The following is a 21293-nucleotide window of genomic DNA, read 5'->3' as shown; positions in this document are numbered from 1 at the left end:
GCTGCTTGTAAATCACAAGCTGACAGAATGAATAATGTTACAGTGTATTGATCCACAGTAAGAAGTGCTTTCACTTGAGGTCAGAGGGCACGTTGGCACCAGAGTTGCTGAGGAAAGTTCAGCAGGGTTTAGGAAAGTAGCCTAAGCCTAGGGAGGAAGAAGGATATGTAAACATGTGTGCTTGTCTACTTGTTTTTAGAATCATTAGTGTCACAGTGAATGTAACTAGTTTTTAATACTTATAAACTCTTTAAAAACTACCAAATTTAATGCACCTATTTGCAAATAGATCTAAATGAAGAGCATACACTATATCAAACTAAATAATTGTCTGCATAACTATAAAACCTGGCCAAAATAATCTCTGTTCACTCCCTCCCAGTCAATATTTCATAAAGACACCTTTGGCAGCGAGTTGTTTTTTACAGCTGTTCCCTACTACGAGGGATATTCAGTGCCTTGGAAATATTCTTTTATCCTTCCTCTGACTTGTTTGGATCTTCTTTTGTCTCCATATTGTAGTTTTTCTTTTTTCAAACTGAGTAAGAGTGGGACCTCGCAGATGCAGCAGCATTTTACCTAAATTCAGAACTTCTAAAAGACAACTGGCTGTTACAGATAAGATGTGATTATTTTTGATCGATCTGAGGAGTCTTTTTTGTCAGTCAGTACATTAAAGTCTAATCACACACTCTGGCTCAGTGTTACAATAAAATAAAACTTGGGGATGAATATTTTTCATGTGCACTGAATTTAAAGCAGCTGTGATACCTTTTCAGCCTGACAGTAAATCCAAAAGGAGGACATGTTCTTATCAACCATGAAAACTTTTATTGATTAGAAAGTAGTATTTGGGATATTTTGGAAAAAGTTCCAGTATGCTCATTACATCATCAATTCAGCAGAACATGGATGCTAACAATGGAATGCAAGGTGTTGCGGCAGCTGCACAATATTATCAGCGGATTTCTGTATAACGTCGTCACACAGATGACCACCGTGCTCTTGCTGACCAAAGTCCCACCGGGATGAGCCTCCTTCGGGCAGTACTGTCCATCTCAGCACTGTTAGGCCTTTGGGGCCAGTCTCCTACCCCGGACATGAGGCGTAGTGGCCCTGTGCTGACAGAAGGGCTGGGACAACGAAGGGCACCGTGTCATTATTTGGAATAAGGAGGGCTGTGAGTATGGTGGCTGCTCCTCCCTTTTTTCTATGCCCTCATTCTACCCAAAGGCTCAGTCCTTCTTGGTCCTCTTGGCCTTGGCTATGTTTTCCTGACGTTTCTGCTTTTTCTTCTGTTCCCGGTCACGTGCCTCAATCATCTTGGCCAGTTTCCAGGACAGCAGTGCACTGGCAATGAAGAGAGGTGTGAGAGCCAGTATGACAGTGGTGAGGAAACCGTAGGGGTCCTTGGCAGCCCACTCCACCACATACTCTGCCCATGCCCGAACGTCAATCATTCTGGTCAGCAACGGTGAGGCTCAACCAAGCCTGAGAGAGGGTACCAGGAGAGAATGCAGTGAATAGCCAGCACATCGTTATACATAGAAAGAAAAGAATATAAACAGAGAACCTTCAACCAATAATGATATTTGAGAGTGGGCAATTGGGTGTCATGGATACAATCTACTTTCACAAAGAGTGAGAAACTGTTTACAGACAAAACAATCAGATTGATGAAACAGTTAAGTCTAATCAACAAAACTTTATTGCAAACAATTTTGATAATCAACTCAGTATTAAAGTCATTTAATGTTCCTGGTTGAACCTTCTCAAATGTGAGGCTTGGCTTCTCTTTTATCTTGTGTATCACTGTCAATATAAAGTCAATATATTTGGGTTTTGGGCTGCTGGTTGCACAAAACGTACCACATAAGTTACACTGGGTTCACTTTAAATTAGATATAACCAACAAGATGTGTCAGCTCTGGTAGTTACCAGCTACTCTCCTCCAGGTGGTTGCTTTTTAATGTACCCCGTGTTTTAACTGACCTGGGGAAAACTGCAGTCTCCTACTATGCACCATAGACATGGAGCAATCTTCAAAATGATTTAAAATTAGAAACACTTATATCCATTGAGGAATTTAAGGGCATCATAAGGAATGTGGTGACAGAGACATGTGCTTGTTTTTCTTGAGAGGCCACTATGTTTTAATAGTTGTTGTATTATTGTGGATTTTTGTATTATATGTTGTATTTGTTGCATTTTAAATGTGTTTTCATCGGCTGCTACCTTGGCCAGGTCTCTCTTGTAAAAGAGATTTTCAATTTCAATGGGACCTTCCGGTTAAATAAAGGTTGAATAAATGAATAAATAAAAAGATCTTTTTCTTCCACAGGGTCCTGGCAAAAGTTCAAGTACTTTCTAAAACTGATGCATGAAAATAAAATAAGAAAAGGAAGAAAAACACTTTTATTATTAGTATTTTGGAGCTTTCTGAAGTCCTAATGGTTACGGCACATACCACATGACCTCAACATTTCACACCCGTCTCTCTTGTTTCCAGTCTTACTCTTTACAGTCTCATGTGATAGAGTCAAAAATGGCCATGAAATAAAATAAAATGCACCAAGAGACACTACAAGTATAGCATAAATATATACTTTTTTACAGTGGTACTACAGTAGTCTATATTGTACTGACAAATACATTGATATAATCTCAATGTTTAGAGGGAGCTAGATGTATGTTGTCTAATCTACAATAATCTCATCAGGATACAGCCTACTCTTTTGAGTAAAACGGTCATTTAGATGAGAGGATGTGCAGTTCTGCTGAGTCAAAGGCAAATTGACTTACTGTATTATTTTACAGGAGGTTTTCTGTCATTCATGGGAGTGCTAATATAATATCTGAGATGAATACCAAACAACATGCTCAAATCTTTGAGTGTAAAGAAAGCAAAGCTGCTTTGACTTAAAATCTCTGTTTTTAAGTATATAGTTTGATAGGCTACTAAATATGAAACAAGAACTATATATATTTCATTGCAATAGAAGTTGATAAGAAATGAATATCTTTTGGGTAACAAGTCCAGTGATTATTGTCATACACAAAATGACAGCTGGCCTTTTATAGGTAACACTGCCGTTAGCTAACGGTTGTTAATTGCAATTAACTTACTAAGGTTAACACAGACAGCTTTTAGCATTTTGCATCGTGTTTTCAAACCACAACCCATCGTTAACAAACGGTTAACCGCTGGCATTGCTGTCATGACAAACCAGTATCTTCTTCTCTTCTCAAGCCATGTATTATAGCTTATGGCTACTTGTTGATCGCCCCGACCTGACAGTCGCTTGTGAAACTGCTCATGACCACCGGCTTCAACTAGCTTTAACCCGAGGCTCGGCTAACATCCATTAGCTGTATCCGGAAACCCGTTACAACTGTGTACTCTAGCTACAGTCTCACACAACCAGCCTGTTATGATAAATTCACCATGTTCGCCACTGAGATTAGATCAGAATATTTAAAAAGCGCATGAAAGATTTACATTTCTACAAACATTAGCACCGCAAGCTAACCCGCCCATCCATAACGGCCTAACTTTAAACTCAAGAGCACTGACTTTCGGATAAACGGCGAAACAACATCGCATATGAACGTGACAAAACAACAAATCTTTATTTTCATTTCGGTAAGTAGTGGTAAAAAGACAGTACATACAGAATAAACTTACCAATAAGCAGAGATTGTATTTATATCCACGATAAGTACCAGCAACTCCCTGTTCCAGGAAGTGTAACCGTTGTGCCCCCCACTGCTCGCTCGTGATTGGATATGACGTATCCCTTCAAAGATGGGAAATGTAGTCCTTTAACCTGAATCATGAATTATCAAAATACAGGGCAAAAAACAGTAATTAATGCAATGCTCTGGCTCTAATTTTGCTTATTGTATAACATTGCGTACAAATTGTGTAACCCACAAGAGAGAATTGCGTGTGAAAGAGTGAATGAAAGCAGCAGTAACATTAATAAATAGGCTATAAAATTTAAAACATTCATAACTGTTTGTATTGTTGCTCCTTTTCTTTTATTCTTTAACAAGGGTGTTTTAGGAAGATCTACATGTAGCATAATGTGAGTTGAAAGAACTTTCAGTCATATTCTGAATTACTCTAAAACTTTTGAGATTGTTTTTTTTATTATTTAGGGTGCAGAATTTAAAATGTGATTTCCAGTGAAATAAATCAAATGTCTCCGTGAGTAAATAAAGGTGTTTGATATATTATGATCAGTTTTGATTATAACAGGAGAGTAGACCTGTGACCAGACAGTTGCTAGCTGAAATCCACAGATTACTTGTAAAAGTTTGGGTATAGTACTCTCTTGTTTTTCAGGGTTCCCCACAGAAAGACTGTGCATATGTGTGGCATGAAAATGCAGTAAAACAATGTCTGCTGGACAATTGTTATGGTAAAATATTGGACACTGATTACCAATGCAAAACACAATGTGGTACACTCCTTTACTGGATATAAAATCAGATGACATCTAGCTGTTGAAACTTCTGGTCATGTGTGGAACTGCTCAGTCTGAGGAATAAAACAAACGATAAGGCAATAGCTGTGTCAAAAAAAAGCAAAGGCTCCACTGGCCCTCTGGGAAAGATGACTAACATAACAAAGAAGGACCTACTGGCTTTGTGAACTTCCTGTGGGGAAGTATTGAAACCAAATCAGGTTAGGCCACATCTGCTCTGTCCATACGGCATGGATCACTTTCAGAGCGGTTCAAAGGCCAGCCTTTTAGACCTACTCACAGAGGAAGGAGAGGGGCAGCTGGGAACACATGCGGAGGACAAACACATTGCAAACACGCTTTCTGGTTTGCCAGCATAGTTTTGGCCAAGTTTTATAGACAATTTAAAAACACATCCCCAATCTGGCGGCTTTTTTGTTATATCCTTATAATTATTGGCTTCTGTTACATGTTTCACCAGGCAGCGAGAACCCCGGGGGGTGGGCAATGCAGTCGCACCCTAAACCCCTGATGACTATTTTACTCCTACAGAAGTGGGCCCCCTTTTCATGACGCAGCTATGGAACTAGCATTATCAACAGACAGGAAGGAGGGCCATAAAATGACTGCACCACAATTTACAGTTAACCAGCTCCACTAGTGGTGTGTGTCATAATGATTACAAGAAAACCCACTGGTCTAGCCAGACCTTAAGGAATTTCCAACATCCTTTGATTTAGACTTTTTTTCTGTTGCAAGCTGATAGACTCAACTACTGGAGTGAGTAAATGGAGCCCCTTTCACATATGCACAACAAAACTGAAATTATCTAGACATTACCCAGAGGAGCTGTATGTGAGAACACAAATGTCTGAATCAGTTGGATCGGACATTAAAAGGACTTTATCCTGCCAGCTCCCCAGTGAAAACTCTGTGTAATATCCGATCGAGCCCATGTGTGAACAGAGCAGGTAATTGTCTGGGGATTTCACAGTCAGTACGTTAACATGCACAGTTAAGTCGAGGTATCGCTATAGCTGGGCCATTTAACTGGACTACTGTCCTTGTCCCAGTATACAAGCATGGGAAGGCAATCGATTTACTGACCGAAGTATGTCAGACTCCACGACAATAGGTGGTGATATGTCCCCTTTCATCTTGTTAGTACAGGACCTTAGTGGACCAAACAGTCGACAAACAAGTTAGCTATGGTTAGCTAGCGGCAACCATTTTGGACAACTCTACAGCTTAGTACATTTCGTCCGTCCAAAAATGCATGGCTCTGGATGTAGATTTCACCATGTTGTTACCGTCTTATACTTCTGTCACCCGTTTAATACTTTCGACTTTGAGGTCAAAGCTGTGGCGACACTGTGGAGCATGCTTACAGCACCTAGGCTAGTTTGGGTCTGATTGACTATATATGCAGAAGTAATTGGACTCCAGATCGCATTATCTGGGTGTGTTAGTCCAAATTTGAGATATTCAGTTCAGTACGATTTCAGTCGGGCTAACATGTTAACATGTATTTTAAAAGTCTGGTTTTAATCGGACTAACACAATAAATCGATTTTCTCTGTCATGTAAACATACTGAATGAGTAAAGAGGCATGTTGATGACACATCTATCATTAAGCTCAGGTGAAACTGAAAAATAACAGACATCTGGGTGTTAGGAAGAGAGTCATTTCCACGAAGACAGCAACAAAAATGTCTAACTCGAGAGATGATGAGATTTGGTAACTTCTGTCTATAGGGGCCGAAGCCGAAATCATCAGACAAATCAAGGGAATGACGAGAAACTCTGATTTTGAAGACCAAATTACGAACTGGCTAAGTGACTGCAGTGCAAGTCATGTCTCCTGCATGCAAGCGCCACCCCTTGCCCAAATCAATCAGAGTATTTCCAGTCAGTGAGAATGCTTCTTACACATAAAATCTCCTGTTGTGACTTCATGTGATAAAACAGTTTAGAAGAGAGCATCATTGTTCTGTTTAAAATTTAAATTTCCCAATCTAAGGTAATTCTGATAACATTAGCCTACCAGGGTTATTTATTTATACTTTGATCTTCATGTGTAAAATCTGTGCAGTTCTCCTTTAAAAATTCAATGATCAGTGCATGTGTGTGTGTGTGTGTGTGTGTGAAAGAGAAAAAGAGAGATCAGCTTGTCTGTAAGAGTGTGCTTGTGCAAAACCGTCCACACAGACTGCAGCATAGTAAACCAACGCCAAAACAGCTGACCAAAATGACTGATTAGTGGCTACAGAGGACAAGCATGTCCAGCTCTATATCTTTATGTTCCTCCTCCCACGCCCTCTCTGTATCTGACAGCTGAGAGTCCTTTGGATGTAAGCCTTGAAAACAACCATCACGTTGTTATTGAAGAAGCTGGAGCCCGGGGTGGTAGCACAGGCTCCAAAGGAAAAAAGTCAGTTTTCTTGCCCCCTTTTACCCCTGTGGGAAACTGCGAGACCGCCCCTGGATTAAGTCCCCGCCTTTAAACTCAAATAAGAAGGAAACTTCAAAGGCCGTCGGCCGCCGGGGCTCCGCCCTCGCGCTCCCGGACGGCTTCACAAAGGATTTGCCGACGTTCGGGAATTCCGCCTCCAGTTCCTTTTATAGCGCCACTCGTGCGCTGGCAGCTCTCCAGGTCCCCGCCCATCCTGGTTACTTTGACAACACAAAGGACTTCACGGAACTCGCAGGCGCCGCCTCCCTTTCCAAATAAGGGCAGTCTCTCCATGTACGGCAAACAATCGGTGCGAGATTGCCCTTTTCTCTTCCTTATCCCGTTTATATGATCGGAGAGGAACTGCGCTTCAGGTTGGAAGCGGTGCGATCATGGCCGAGCGAGTCCAGCAGCCCCCAGCCAAGCGGCTCTGCTGCAGGCCCGGCTACAACCCGGCGTGCAGGCAGGGGCAGCGGGCTGGAGGAGTCCTGTGTGGCGGCGCAGGGTCCGCTCCGGGAGGGTCGGGGAATGGAAAAACGCACAACCCCGAGTCGTTGCTCGACATCGCGGCGCGCAGAGTCGCGGAGAAGTGGCCGTTCCAGAGGGTGGAGGAGCGGTTCGAGAGGATCCCGGAGCCCGTCCAGCGGAGGATCGTATACTGGTCATTCCCGAGAAGCGAGAAGGAGATCTGTATGTATTCCTCTTTCAACGCCGGGGGAGAGGAAAGTGGAACTAGCGGGGACAATAATGACGAGACCCAGCTGCCTTTCCTACGGGGTGTCACTCTGCTAGAGGGTGGCTGGGTGGACAACGTATTGCAAGTCGGTGAGTGGACCATAACGTTACAAAAAATGCAGGAAAACAGCCTGCAATAAACAAAACATCTAACTCGCACTGTTTGCCTTTTTCTATGGAACCGTGCCAGACTTTTAAAGGGCTTGTGCTCGCCGTCCATAGCCTTGTGTATTATAAACAATGCAGGGTATTTCCACACCAGTCTACCCTATAGCTGTGTGAGAATAGCCTATTTTCAGATAAGCCCGTAATAGTAGCCCACTTCTCCTTGTTTTTGCCCACTGAGCTGCGCGCATTGAATTGCCCAGAGCCATCCCAATTGGAAGCTTAGCACTTTGTTCCTATTTTTATGTCTTTCCAGCTCTCCATGCCCCCACCAATGGGTACGCAGACAAAAGCCCCCTATATCTTTTCACCGCTGGCTAAATAGACGATATTTAGAAAGGGTGGGAGGGACGGTGATTTAAAGCCACAGTGCTTCTATTTTGTTTGCCAAACACCTTTGTGAGGCAGACTGGAGCTTTTCTGCTGTCTTCCCAGTATTCAGTTAAAGCCCAGGGTATGTGCAGCTGGTAAAAGGGAAAGATGCATGTTTTCTGTCCGCTGCATTATTTGTGGTAAAGCTGGGAGTAAACAGAGGTGCTGTAGGCTCAGCAACCCCCTGCCTGCCTCCCTGCCTGCCTGGCTAGCTGCCTTTGCCAGAGCCACAATATTTCACTGCAATCGTCAGTGCAATAGACTCAGCTGTCAATCCGACTCCCCACCCTTGGAAACGGTTCAGGATTCTAATCCCATTACCCTCCCCAGTTCATCTGAATCTTAATGCATTCTGCAAACAAGATTTTATGCATGATCTTCTTCCTCCTCCCACCCTCACTCTCTCTCTATCTCTCTCCCCTGCTCCCTTTTCCTCTCTCTCTCTCTCTTTCTCTCTCACTTCTTGGCTTACTATCCCTCCAAAGAATCTGTGTGGAGATGGCTTCAGCTCTTGTGGGCTCAGAGAATGTGCAGTGCACAATAGTAGCCATGGAGCAGGCAGACAGGCAGGCAGCTCTCCCTCCCTCTCTGGCCTGTTTACCAGATTCCCCAGCATTAGACTCATTTATGTGCTCACTCTTTTGGGGCTTTAGGAAGCTAAACACCCAGCACGGGGTAAAATAGTGTAAGGCGTCAGAGAAGGAGATGTATGTGTGTGTGACAAAGAGGGGAACGGGGTCATTTTCTTTGGCCATGCATGTGTTTTTATGTGTGTGAAAGAGAGAGAGAGGGAGAAAAGATTATGTGTGGGGGGTTTTGATAAACACAGAGGGGGATTGTGCATGCATCTGTGTGTGCATGTGTGTGTCTTCGTCTGTACGGGCTGTCAGTCTCATCCTGCATGCTCACAGAGAGTGGAGGATGACAGGCGAGTACACAGCAGGAGGAGGGCATGTTATGCTGATTGCAATTTTCGCCCCAGAATTTTTTCTTCTTTTTTTTTGGGCTGGGGAAAATAAAGCCAAGGAAGAGAAAATGATAAATAAAAGATGCAATCTACTCCAGGGGACAGGCAGCCACTGGAGGATGAGGGCTTAAAAGCAGGGCAGCATGGGAGGGGGCTGTCAGCCACATCACACACCACATGTATTGGCCCATCAAACACATACAGTGGGTCTGGCCTGGAAAAAAAAAAGTGCAGGGTGGTTGCGAGGGTGTGTATGTGTGTGCACACAAGCGTGCATGGCTTTGTGTGGCTTCCAGTGTGTGTGTGCTGTCAGTGGGATGGGATTCAGTGTTGATGATGAAAGACAGTAGAGCAATAGAATAGATGCGGAGGTTATTGTGTATGGGGGGGGAGCTAATATACTTGAATGGATCTGCTGTCGCTGTATTCCTCTCCTCCCCCTCTCCTCTCCTCCACCTCCCTCTCTCCCAAGTGAGCAGCTATAAAACTCTCCATATTTACTCCCCTAAGGCCAACTACCAGCCCCCAGTCTCCTGTGATTATTTATCTTTTTCTCAAAGACATTAATCACACGCTTTTTTCTTTTCTTCCTCCATCTCTTTCCATACATCAGTGCTGCGGAGGGAACGGATAGGGGGATGGCGTTTAAGGGGAAGAGCAATAGATCGGGTGATATCAAGAAAAAGAGGGGAAGCCTAGAGGGAGAAAGTGGGTGGAAAATGCAAAAGAGGAAAGAGGCATTGAAATGTTGATTGCAAGAGAAGGGGATGTCTGAAAGTAAAGAATGAAGCGCAGAGAATGGGAGAGAGTGAGATGGATGGGTTGTTCTTTCTCCCATGCGAGCTCATCTGTTCCAATGCCAGCCTTCCAGATAAATATTCATATATGAATGAAAGTGTTATCTAGCAGTCCGCTGCCTCTCCTGTTATAGCCGTGCTATAACTACCCAGCTTTGGCCCTCTTGCACTCTTTCTGCTGTCGAACCAGTGATGAATTTGTCAGCTGCTGAACAGGTAGTGGAGCACATACCAAACCCTCAACCTGTGTGAAAGGGCTCTGTGTGTAATAATACATTAAAAACTGCAAATGAATGTAATGAAATATGCATGTTGCTTCGAAGAACAGTCCCATAACAACCGCTGTCTGTCATGAAAATTACAGTGGCACGAGCTGATCACAGAAATATCAGTAAATCTCCGCCATGTGCCAAGTTTAGAATTTCTTCTGCTTGTCAATCAGACTGTGCCTTAACGGACCACCACTTACCGGTATAGACAAACTTCCAGAGCTGCTTGCCCTGATCACAGCATCTGTTCTCCGGCCCCCTTGTGTAATTTAGACTCGGCAGCTCATCATGCTGAAAGGAAGGCTAGTATTATGGTGCCCCGTCCTCTAATTATAGAATTCTAATCCTATGGCTCTAACATGGCATGACAAAGCATGTTTGCACTTCATTACCCTCCTTCCTGTTTTAGTCCTCCAGCCTGGGTCAAGTTCATCCCCTCTCCTCTCATTCATATATGACATGCCCTGTCTTGCTCCTCCCCCCTTTGACCCCGTGTTCCCTGCATTTCTAGCTCCCACCCCCTCTGTCTGCCTTCAGGGCTTTGTGCCAGGAGGTAAATAAACCATAACCCCCACCACCACCACCACCACCACCACCTCAATCTTACTATCCTCTTACCGTAAGCCCCATGTCCCTATGGAGTGACACACTGATGCCTGGCATATGTCGCTCTCTGCAATGTCATTAGCGCAGGCTACATGCTACAGCCTATTTATCCAGCTCCCCTTGTTAAGCTAATTTTTCACATGAAGCTACATGTCATTTTATCATGCTGCTGCCCCAAATCTGAGTGATGAGGTTGTTGAGGCTGCTTTAAATTCAGCTAGAATGAAAGCAGATATGCATATCCTGTAGCCTATTTTGGTGTATTTTCCATGGTGGTGTTGTTGGACTAGATAGCCTATAATATTTTGCCTTTCCCCTGCTTAAAATATCACTGAATGTCCATGGCAGTCATGCCTGTTTGAGTGTGAATGTCATCCTCCTCTGCTCCACCTATTTCAGAGAGTGTGTGTGTATGTGTGTGTGTGTGTGTGTGTGCGTGCGCATATGTGTGTGTCTGTCTTGTGCTTCTGCATGCTCATAACTCAGGTTAATTTGTTCACGCTCTGGAGAATCTTAATTAGGTTTCTGCGTCATCTACTCTCTCTCTCACCCTCTTTTTATCATGATGTCAATGAAACGGTGAAATAACAACCAGGCTGGTGGTTCCCTGTTTTTTAACCTGTTCCTTTTTTGTAACACAGATGGTGGAAATCATAACACAGACTCTCCTGAACCTTGTGTTTTAGCTCGTAAAAAAAAGAAGAAAAAAAAAGAAAAAAGAAGAAGCACGCTGTAGGTGTGTGAGTAGAGGAGCTTCAGAACCATATGTCATTTCCTAGTGACTTTATATCACACGTGTGCTTAGCATTCAGACAGAACCGTGGCAATATCAGACATAATTTACAGCAATACAACACATAGGCGCAGACAACACCCGCAAAACAAAGGGGCTGATAAAACAACAAAGGATATTTGCACACACTAGTAGGTTATTGTTTGTGCGACAAAGCGGTAAGCCAAATGCCAAGGAGAAATCTGTACCGCTTACAAAGGTGGAGTAACGCCGAGCATGTTTGTGCAAGAACACACTCTTGTACACACACACATTTGTACTCTGAACTTTTTTTGAACTAAGAATTCACAAGGCTTTTCAAAGGGCTTCCTCAGGACCCGCGTCGACATTTCAAGCATTTCGTCCACAAAGGTGCAGAATTTAAGATGCCAAACGTAAATCTTGCATGAGCATGTTGTCTGTGCGAGACGCTATCAGGCTGAGCTGGATTTCTGGTGGGTGAGGGCTTATTCTTTTTGTTTGTGTGTGGGCTGTTTCTTTTCATGTGGGTGGATCTGGTTTTATTTTTCCTGTTAGGTTAGAGAGTTCCTTTATCTTTTTACAATGCCCGTCGAGAATGAGCCCACATGCCTACCACCAGAGACGAGAGAGAGACGGAGACAGAACGCTTCTGAATGTGCTGTTTAACTGCGTGAAACCAATATGGTGTAAAGAGGCTCAACTTGTGACTCAGGACTTAAGGAGACGCTGACACTATATGACTCAGGACTTTTAAAAAATAATTTCCCAAAAATCGTTTGATGTTATTCTAAGTGATAATCTAAGGAGCGGTTCTTTCTTTTTTTAGAGGAATCTGGCAAAGTAAACGTTAAAGTCAGTTAATCAGATGTCTTCACTGGATGGAGCTCTAAGGTGAGAGTGTTGAAGGAGCAGTGATCCTGGATCCGGTGCCTCAGGTCTACCCCCGGCCACGTGACCATCCCTGGGCTTGTATCGTCATGGAAACATGGCTGAGCCTAGAGCTAGTGTAAACAAATGGCTGTCCAAGAGGGAGAGAGAGAGAGAGGGGCAGCAACCGCATCCATGTGAAGAGACATTGAGTCTTTGGGGAAAGTGCTCTCTCCCTCTGACTGACTGTGTGTATCCGAGAGACGGAGAGAAGCAGATTCCAGGCCTTTGTCCCATTATTTTGGCTGAATGGAAAAAAGATAGGATACATTTCAGCTGTTGTTTAATGGAGACACGTTAGCTTCGTCTGTCTGTGTGAGTGTGTGTGCATGTTTCAATAGACAAAATATTATATTTATTTTGAAATGTTTTCAGTTCCTATGTATCAGTGGTGTTGAATAATATCTGGTATTACAAATCGTCCAGATAATGAGGTTTTGTTTACCTCTAGCTCCGAACAATATCTTCCATGTAAACTGAAGTCAGAATAAGCATCGCTGTAAATCTCAAATGTGTTTACGTGATAATTACTTTCATTCTACTCGTAATGAGTTTCAGCACGAGCTCAGTTTCCGTCTCCGATTACTTACAGACAGTCAGCCCTAGCGTGCTTTCAGTCTGGGTGGCCCCCTCAAGGTTTAAACCCATAAAGCAAACCCTGATGCTGCTGTGCTGTACCCAACGAGTGATAGATGACCACTGGTTCTTCTGCTTGCTCTGTCATCTTCCCAGCACATCAGAAGTTTCCAGAAGGTCCCAGTGCTTGTCACAGCCCCAAACTCCAAACTCTAACCAACCCCATTCCCAGACCCAGATGTGCCTCTAGATAGATTATTCCCACCACAGACCATAACTTCCTCAAGCCAGCCATGTTCCATCTCCTACACCCAGTCATAACGGTCTCCTGCGCTTCTCATTTCCAAGACTGTACCCAAGATGTACCATTAGACTGCCCCTCTGCTGTCTCTAGCTCGCTCTGTCTGCTTCATTTCCAGTCCTTCCACCTGACTGGAGCCAGCCTCCCTCCCAGTCCCATTCCTTGTCCCAGACATAGCTGTTTGCTCCCCGCCCCTCTTAAATCACCATTCCCAGTTCCAGCTCTGGCCACCTTGCCTCTGCCACACTCCTACCAAGTCGCCCCAAGACCACACTTGAAAATTACCCTGCGTGCTAATGCTGGCTCCTTTTCACAGACGCTCAATGTACAAGATCAGCACGCATCACTCCTGTTAAAATAAACTAGCTAAAGTAATAAAGTTCCAGTGTGAGCTCTCTAACGTCTGCCCCAGTCCCCGTTCCAGCTTGACTTGTCTCCTGTCCCAGACTGTGGCTGCTGGGTGTGCGTCAGCACAGCTCCTCGGCTGGCTGACTCTGTCTAGGAATCCAGTGCTTCTTCCACAGAGCTCCTGCCCCTCTCTTCACTGTGAGCACAGGGAACGGAGCAGAGGGAGCGGGCGATAGAAAGGCTACTAAATCCACAATGACAAGGCCCTATTAAAAGATCTTTTTTCTATTTCATTTAATGACTTTTATTACCAGCCGCCCTTCTCTCTTCGATTTGGCAATAATAACAACAGGGGAATGCAGCACTCAGCGTTCTCCTATCTGATGCTCCCTTTCACTTTTTTTTTCTTTTTAATGAATTCCTCTTTGCACCAATGGGCTGCTGAAATAAGCACAAAGCAGGCCAAGACTCTGCTTACTGCAGTAGAAGGTTCGATGTATGTATACTGTGTGTGTATGTGTGTGTGTGAATGTGTGTGTTCAGTTACTACATGAGTACGAGAATATGTGTTAAAGACTACACATGCTTTCAGTGTTGCCTCAGAACAGAGTCTCTCTGTGCAGTTTGGTCAACAGCTGTTTCTCCCCAGAAGCCAAACAGCTTTGGATCAGCCCAAAGGCTACAAACAATATTTTGTGTGTGTGTATGTGTGTGAGAGTGTGTGCACATAATCACTGTATACTTTGCTGAGAGAGTAGAAAGTTACCTGCTGTTGTCCCAGATTAAGGGCAATCTTTTTGATCTATCCCCAACAAAACAAAGGGTATAGCAAAGAATATCTCGACTTTGGCGTGTAGTGCTCGGTCTACGTAAAACTAACTTAAACCTTAGACGCTGCTCACCGAAAAGAGGCCAACAAGGCTGCAAGAAGGTTTCAGTGTTTTGTCAAACTAACTTTAAATCTGTGGAGTGTTGATTCACCCCTTATAGCTGTGTCCTGGACAAAAATATTCTCCACCAGATACACAGGACTTAAAGTAGAGCTAGATTATTTCTTTCTTATCAGTGTGTGAATATGAGCATATGCGTGTTTGACTTTGTGTGTTAATGGCTCAGTGAGCGTGTTTATGGCTGTGTGTTTCAGGCTGAATAAAGGTGAGGCATGTTAATGATAAGAGGCTGGATGACATTCCCGTCTGTCATCATTCCCACACTATCCCATTTCCACTCTTGCGCATGTGCTCACGCGCACACACACTTGCTTGCACACATGCTTTAAGACACCCATGGTGCCAGGGCGCCGGTGACTAGGCGCCTTAGAGTAAACAACAGCTGAGGATGAGGGTTTACCTGCCGCTGACCCCTATCGCACACACAAACACAGACATACACCAACAGAGGTGTTCACTCATCGACTGGTCCCTCCCTCAGCATTGAGCTGGCCCAGTGCTGACCTCTTCACTTGACCCCCAGGGATTTACTAAAGCCAAAGGTCAATCTGGTCAGTCTGTCCCTCCAGTGGCCGATAGCTGTGCTTGAAAGACGGGCCCATGCTCACATTATTGTTTTCCAATAAACATCACCTGACCAAAGGAAAAGATTGCCGGCCTGATTGAATACTTGTGTCTTTTTCATGTTCCAATTTCTCACCTGAGAGATCAGTCAGAGAGGACAAAGTACATGCCATTTTTTTTGTCCTTTTGTGGAACAATTGGGAATCTGAGCCAGATTGAGAGGGGGAATTTACCCCCTTCTCTCTTCTTGCCCGGCAGGCTCAAGTGCCGTGTGAGCTATGCGGAGGAGGAGGTCCTGGGAGTGTGAGGTGCCTCTGGCTGTGCCTGGTCCAACGATGTCGTGGCTGTGTGGCATGTGAGACATGCATTCACTGCTCTGTGGCGGAGCAGGGCTGAATAGGGCTAGAAAGGCTCTCCAGGCATGAGAGACAGACAAAGACAGAGAATGAGAGAGATCCAAAGGGAAGGAGAGGACGGCTTTCAACCGACTATGGAATCTAGTTTGTCCTTCTAAAGAGTTTTGTCTTGAAGGGGTTTTTTCTTGCTCATTTCTTTTCTTGCTTGTTTTTTTTAACCTCATTCCCGCCCTTCATCTTCCCATCATCTTATTTTCTTGCTCTTCGACTCCTAATCACTCTGTACCTGTGCCTACCCTCCTTCCTTTTGTGCATTCCTTCCCTGTGTTTATAAGCTCTCATGATCTCTTTTTCTCCCCTTCTCAATTTTCCAGTTTCATTTCCCAAGCCGGGCAATAGAAACTCATATCTTATTTACACTGCCCCTATCTAGATACAGCATGTTTCCATAGTGTTTCCTGTGTCTGAAGTCCCAAAGGAAGGCTAGCCGGCTAGCTAGCTCCTGCTCTCAGCGCTGTGCTGAGTGCGAGCAGTCTGCATCCAGACCTCAGGGGCTATCACTCTTTCTACATTTAGAAGCTCTCTGTTTACCACTGTCTGGAATTAGCAGAGGTACAGGACTTGGCCTATTTGCTGTGGTGTCTTTCCCCGAAGTTTTTTAATGATCCTCATCCTGATGTTTCTCAGGTATTGAGGATCGTCCTGGAACCTTTTCAGAGTTCGGCATGCTCTGTCCTTCACAAATTCATCACTTAGATCATGGGTCTTCAACAGGGGGCCGTGACCTCGTAGGGCGTCCACAGAGAAAATATGTCTGAAAATGCACATTAACATGAATCCAACATATTTTAGCGAAGATTAATTGTCCTATTTGTACAATAAATGTACAGTACACAATGCTGATGATAGGCTGTTACCCATGAGTCTTTGTCAGGTGAATCCATGTTGTAAAAATATATGAATCTGTCAGTAATTATTATTTTGATAGGGTAGTATTGTATACAAAGATTGTATACAAAGATGTTTATACGTGGCACTAAAGGCCACCTTACAAGTTATTGTAGGCCCAGTTTAATATGCAACTTAATTTAATATATTTAGTAGGGGGTCCCTGCTCCATCTCCCTTTTAGCTAATGTGTCGTTGGCATGAAAACCGATAAAGACCCCTGAATGAAGCACTCTGACATGTTGAGTGCTTTTTGCACAGTTCATGTCACAGGGTCAACATTTTAACTCTGGCTGGATATTGAACCTGAGAGATGTTTGGGTTGTTGGGGGCCGAAATGTGTTTGTAGCACAGAGTATCGAAGATTGTCAAGTATCGAAGGCTGGCATCAAATGTCTGGTTCAATTCATAATCTTGTTTACTCATTATTAGATCAGATAGATCCTGATTTAAATGTAAATCTTAGTCTAAAGCAGCAATCTTGCCTACAGCAATCAGGCTGTGCAATACAGAACTGAATGAAACAAAAGATAGATAGCCAAAGTTCTTCATCTGTTGTATGTTGTTGTTTTCATGGCATTTAAATTGTATGCATGGTTGCTTGTAAGTGTATGATTTATGAGTGTGAGGGTGTTTATATATATATGCATATTTTTTTATTGGGCTATGTTAAATCATATATAGATGTAGTTCTGCTTTTCTGAGTGTAAATACTGCATCCATTCAGCTGTTAACTGTGAGCATAAATAAACTCTGTATAAATAAAATAAAAGCTCCGTTTTATATAGTCAAAGTCCTTGTATAGCTACTTGTGTTACACAATATTAAACACCTTAGAACTTCTTCTTTCCTTCGAACAAAGGTGGTTTTGCAGAAAATTGTGCTTTTATTCCACAAAGTAAGATATGGAAAAAAGTATTACTTTTATATCTGAACCAAAACTGGGGCATCAGCATCAGTACCAAAAAATGTGAAACCATACCCCGCACTATGTTTTAACAGAGTGCTGGGTTTGAATATGAGTATTTTGGGATACATCCACCGCTGTAAGATTTTGCCGGAGAAAAAAAAAGGCTGTTAGGACTTTCTATCATTAGTGGGAAAATTAGCACCATAAATCAATGTAGCGTCTGCGCCATCCTCTGCTGGTGGAGCCATACAGGGCTTGAATTTAGGTGAAGTACAGATCTAGCATTGTTGTCACTTGGCATTGTTGCGAATGCTTGCCACTGTGTGTTAATGCCACCCTGTCTGTCTGCATTCTTCCCCAAAACTCTTGTCTGCCTGGCTGTCTGGCTAGCTGTTAGCCGGCTAGCTGTCCCTCCTGGGTGGCTACATCACCTCACCTCCTACCCCCCTCACAGCCAGTGACAGCCCAGCCCAGGGAGACATGGGTAATGGTCCTGTCTGATGTACAGCCTGACTCAATTGGACTGGATGGCAGACACACGCCTAAAATAACAAAAGGAGGGGAGAGAAAAAGAGGGGGGGTGGAGAGGGAGGAGGGGAGGGAAGGAGCGAAGCGATCGATAAAGCAGGGACACATCGCCTAATAAAGATTTATTCCTTTTTTTTCCCCCTCGCCATCCGCCTTGGCAGGGCAGAGAGGGGGGAAGAGAGAATGTGATTAGTGGACTTCTTCTCCCAGGGTGCCTCTGATAGCATGTGCGTACGCGTGCACGGCAGTATGTACACCCCAACGTGTGTATTTTTGCATCTCTCATGTGTTTATCGCCTCTCCCTCTCCTGAGAGCAAAGGGGGTTAAAAACAGTCTCTGTCGTTTGTTCTGCCGGCACTGGCACTAGCAGCTGCAGCTGTGTCCCTGCCTCTCTCTCTTCCTGTCAGCTAATATTTAGTTAATCTTTGGTCTGGGACCTACGGGACTGGCCGGAGCTCCTGGTGCCCCATCCATCTCGCACTGATCTATATTCCACGCTGGATCCCTGTGCCATTAACCACCACCAAGGGGAGGAGAGAACGGGATAGAAAGGCGCAGAGGTAGAACGAAGAGGAAAGGGCAGATGGGTGGAGGGAGAGCTGTAGAGAGACAAGAGAGTGATGGAGAGGATGCAATAGAGGGAGATGGGGGCTGTCTACCGTCTCAACACTAAATAAGAGGGAAAGGGAGGAGAGGAGGTGGGCCGGCTATTCCCGCCGTGCACAAAAACGTCTCCCCCTGATTTTGAGGAAAAATTTTTAAAAAATGCAATGCGAGAAATGTGCAAAGCGATGCATTTCGGCGTTGTGTTTATTTTCGGAGCCTCCCAGTCATTCTCACTCACCTTCCTGCCTTATTGGATGTCGCCCCGATCAAGTCTTTTATAAAGAAGAGCAGGTGGAATTACTTCAGCTGAAAACAGATTAAACAATGGAAAGGTAGAGTGTGTCCACAAGGACGTGTGAGAGGTTGAGGTGGAAAAAGGTGGCGTAGGTGGAGGAGAAGGGAAAAAAAAGAGGCAGAGGTGTGGGAGTGAGCGATCCATATGCATAGAGCAGGCCACTTCATTGATATGCATTGTGTAGTTATGAGGGGGTCCACCTGTGAAGGCTCCAAGTGCTGAGTCACTCACTAACGCACAGACTAAATGCTTTTATCCCAGACGCCTGGTCCATCTGAATGGAATATAATAAGCCATAAGTGCTTTGCTAGCAGCGGCTGCTTGCCCCGTGGCAAACCCTCGCCCCTCGCTCCCCTACTCCAAATCTCATTTCACCACTTTTATGGAAACAAAGCATGTACGCGCTCTGCTTTAATTACATCGTTTTTTTTTCCTCCTCCTTTCAATGTTTTCTCTCCTCTTTCCATCCCTCTTTCCTTGTTGTTCCTCCTGCAGTGCTTCTCAGGCAGCCACAGAGAGCTCCCTCTTCTCACTTCAGCCCTTCTGTCTGCACTCTCCATGTACCTCCCCCCCTTCAGTCATGTGTGATCCCTTTGCTGCTGTATATGTGTGTGTGTGGGGCACCTGTTTGGGATCTCGGTGTGTGTTTAGGGTCATGCCTGCAGGTCGTGCGTAATGAATAGCAGGGCTGTTGCTGAGGCACAACTGGTCGAGACGGAGGTAGCCAGAGAATAGCGCACCAGTGACGGAAGGAGAGGAGGAGGATGGAGGGATGGATGGATGAAGGGAGGGACGAGAGGATTGAGGGAGCAGGAGGACCAGCGAGGGAGGAAGGGAAGAGCGGTTGCGAAGCCAGTGAGCCTTAACCACCTTCTGTCAGTCTGTCTGCTCTCAGCGCTGTTTTCTCTCTCATAGGAATCTAATGGCTTTTCCACTGTCCTCTTTCCAAACCTCCACCACCCCCTTCCTCTCTTCATTCTCTCCTTCTCTATTGCTGCGCTGTTTTTTTCCTCTCTTACGCCTCTCCATCTCCTCTCACTTTCCGTTTCTCCGTTAAAATTCCCTCCCGAAAGTCTCTGCGCTGTCTTCCCCTGCTGCCTCCCCTCCCTTCTCTCTCGCTACGTCCTTCCAGCTGCTGGCCAGGGGAACAGCTGACTAAATCTAAAGCTGGGGCCCCTGGCTCTGGCCTGGCCCCAGCTCCAGCTCTGCCACAGCCTCCTCCTATTCTCAGCCCCCCTTCCCTCCCTCCATCCCTCCCTCCTCTGGCCTCCAGCCCTGGCTCCTCTCTCAGCAGCCCCAGCTCAGCCCTGGCCCTGCCTCTGAGCCTCGGCTCCAGCTCTGCCTGACTCTCAGCAGTTCCCTCCAACCATCCCCCTCCATCCCACTTCGGAGCTGAAAAGCCTCAAAACCCCTCTCTTTCTCTCTCTCTCCCTGTTTTGCCTATAAGCCTGCCCTCTCTCTTTCTCTCTTTCTCCCTCTGTATTTCTTGCTAATTCACTTGCTCCCCTCCTCCCTGCTCTGACGGGCTGTAGCTGGGCCCCTGGTACTGTCCCAACTTATCTGGACTGAGGCCTTATCCAGGTTGGCTGCAGTTCAGTTCTCTGGCTCCTATACCCAGCCTCTCCAGCCAGGCATCTTTCTCTCTCTGGCTAGTACTGTTAGTCACTGTAACTCATTGTGGCTCGCTTTACTCCAAGCCACGTTCGGCTTGTACATTTGGTCGTTTCTGGCTCAACACTTCCTGGGAAGAAGCTCTTTTGTGTGTCTCTTTGTCTCCTCGCCTCTCGCTTCTGTACATCTCTTTAACTTGCGTAGACAGGCTCAGCCCCGGCACAAACACATACGGTCGGCACACAAACGCGTGCGAGAGTGTGAAGCATATGACACATGATTGGCAGCAGGGGGAGGATGGGGAAAAGCAGCGAAAGGGGAAGTGGGCCTTGTCACATCTCCAGGCAAGCCGGGGGCTCGAGTTTGATCGCTGCCCAGGGAAGGGAGCCTTTGTCCCCCCCCCGCCCCTCCCCAACCTCTGTGGTTGTCACAGCGAGACTGCAGGCTTGTGTGATTAGGTGCAGGCCCAGGTTCCGCCATCACTCTTCTGAGCAGACGTTGCCCACAGAAGACACCTGTCAATGCTCTTCCTCCTCTCTGACACCCAACTGCTCCGAGATGAGCGACAGAGGGCTGACAGAATAAAGTTCAGAGAGCACCCCACAGCTACAGTGGGATGCACACACACATTCCCTTTTGTGTGGAAGTGGGCCAAGGAAGCCCAGGCAGGAAGAAGTCGGTCTGCGCCAGTTGAAGCAACATCAGAATCTTCTGGAACACCTCGCAACTCCTCGAAGATTATTATTCAGCCCACTCCCTGTCTGTCTAATGCCCAATACAGCCTTT

At 45.2% G+C, this 21293-nt stretch overlaps 2 protein-coding genes across 2 annotated transcripts in view; one reads left to right on the top strand and one right to left on the bottom strand.

The window, feature by feature from the left end:
• Positions 1–808: 808 nt before the first annotated feature.
• smim15 (small integral membrane protein 15) lies at positions 809–3808 on the bottom strand. Its single transcript, XM_033620024.2, has 2 exons — positions 3686–3808; positions 809–1491 (listed from the first exon to the last, which is right to left on the bottom strand). The coding sequence occupies exon 2, from the start codon at positions 1458–1460 to the stop codon at positions 1236–1238; it is 225 nt and encodes a 74-aa protein (XP_033475915.1). The 5' UTR covers positions 1461–1491; positions 3686–3808; the 3' UTR covers positions 809–1235.
• A 3431-nt stretch (positions 3809–7239) lies between these two features.
• LOC117252723 (zinc finger SWIM domain-containing protein 6) overlaps positions 7240–21293 on the top strand; it is a 52800-nt gene continuing 38746 nt past the window's right edge. Inside the window, exon 1 of the mRNA XM_033619820.2 lies at positions 7240–7747. Coding sequence (XP_033475711.1) covers positions 7315–7747 — 433 coding nt within the window. The 5' untranslated portion in view covers positions 7240–7314. The remainder of the gene's footprint in view (positions 7748–21293) is intronic.

Source organism: Epinephelus lanceolatus, chromosome 9, assembly GCF_041903045.1.
Source record: "Epinephelus lanceolatus isolate andai-2023 chromosome 9, ASM4190304v1, whole genome shotgun sequence".
Classification (NCBI taxonomy): Eukaryota; Metazoa; Chordata; class Actinopteri; order Perciformes; family Serranidae; genus Epinephelus; species Epinephelus lanceolatus.
The sequence above is the reverse complement of the archived record's forward strand: the minus strand, read 5'-3'. Positions and strand labels throughout refer to the sequence as shown.

Excerpts from the sequence above, each read along its gene's own strand:
- smim15 (XM_033620024.2), bottom strand. The coding sequence starts at position 1,460 with ATGATTGACGTTCGGGCATGGGCAGAGTATGTGGTGGAGTGGGCTGCC.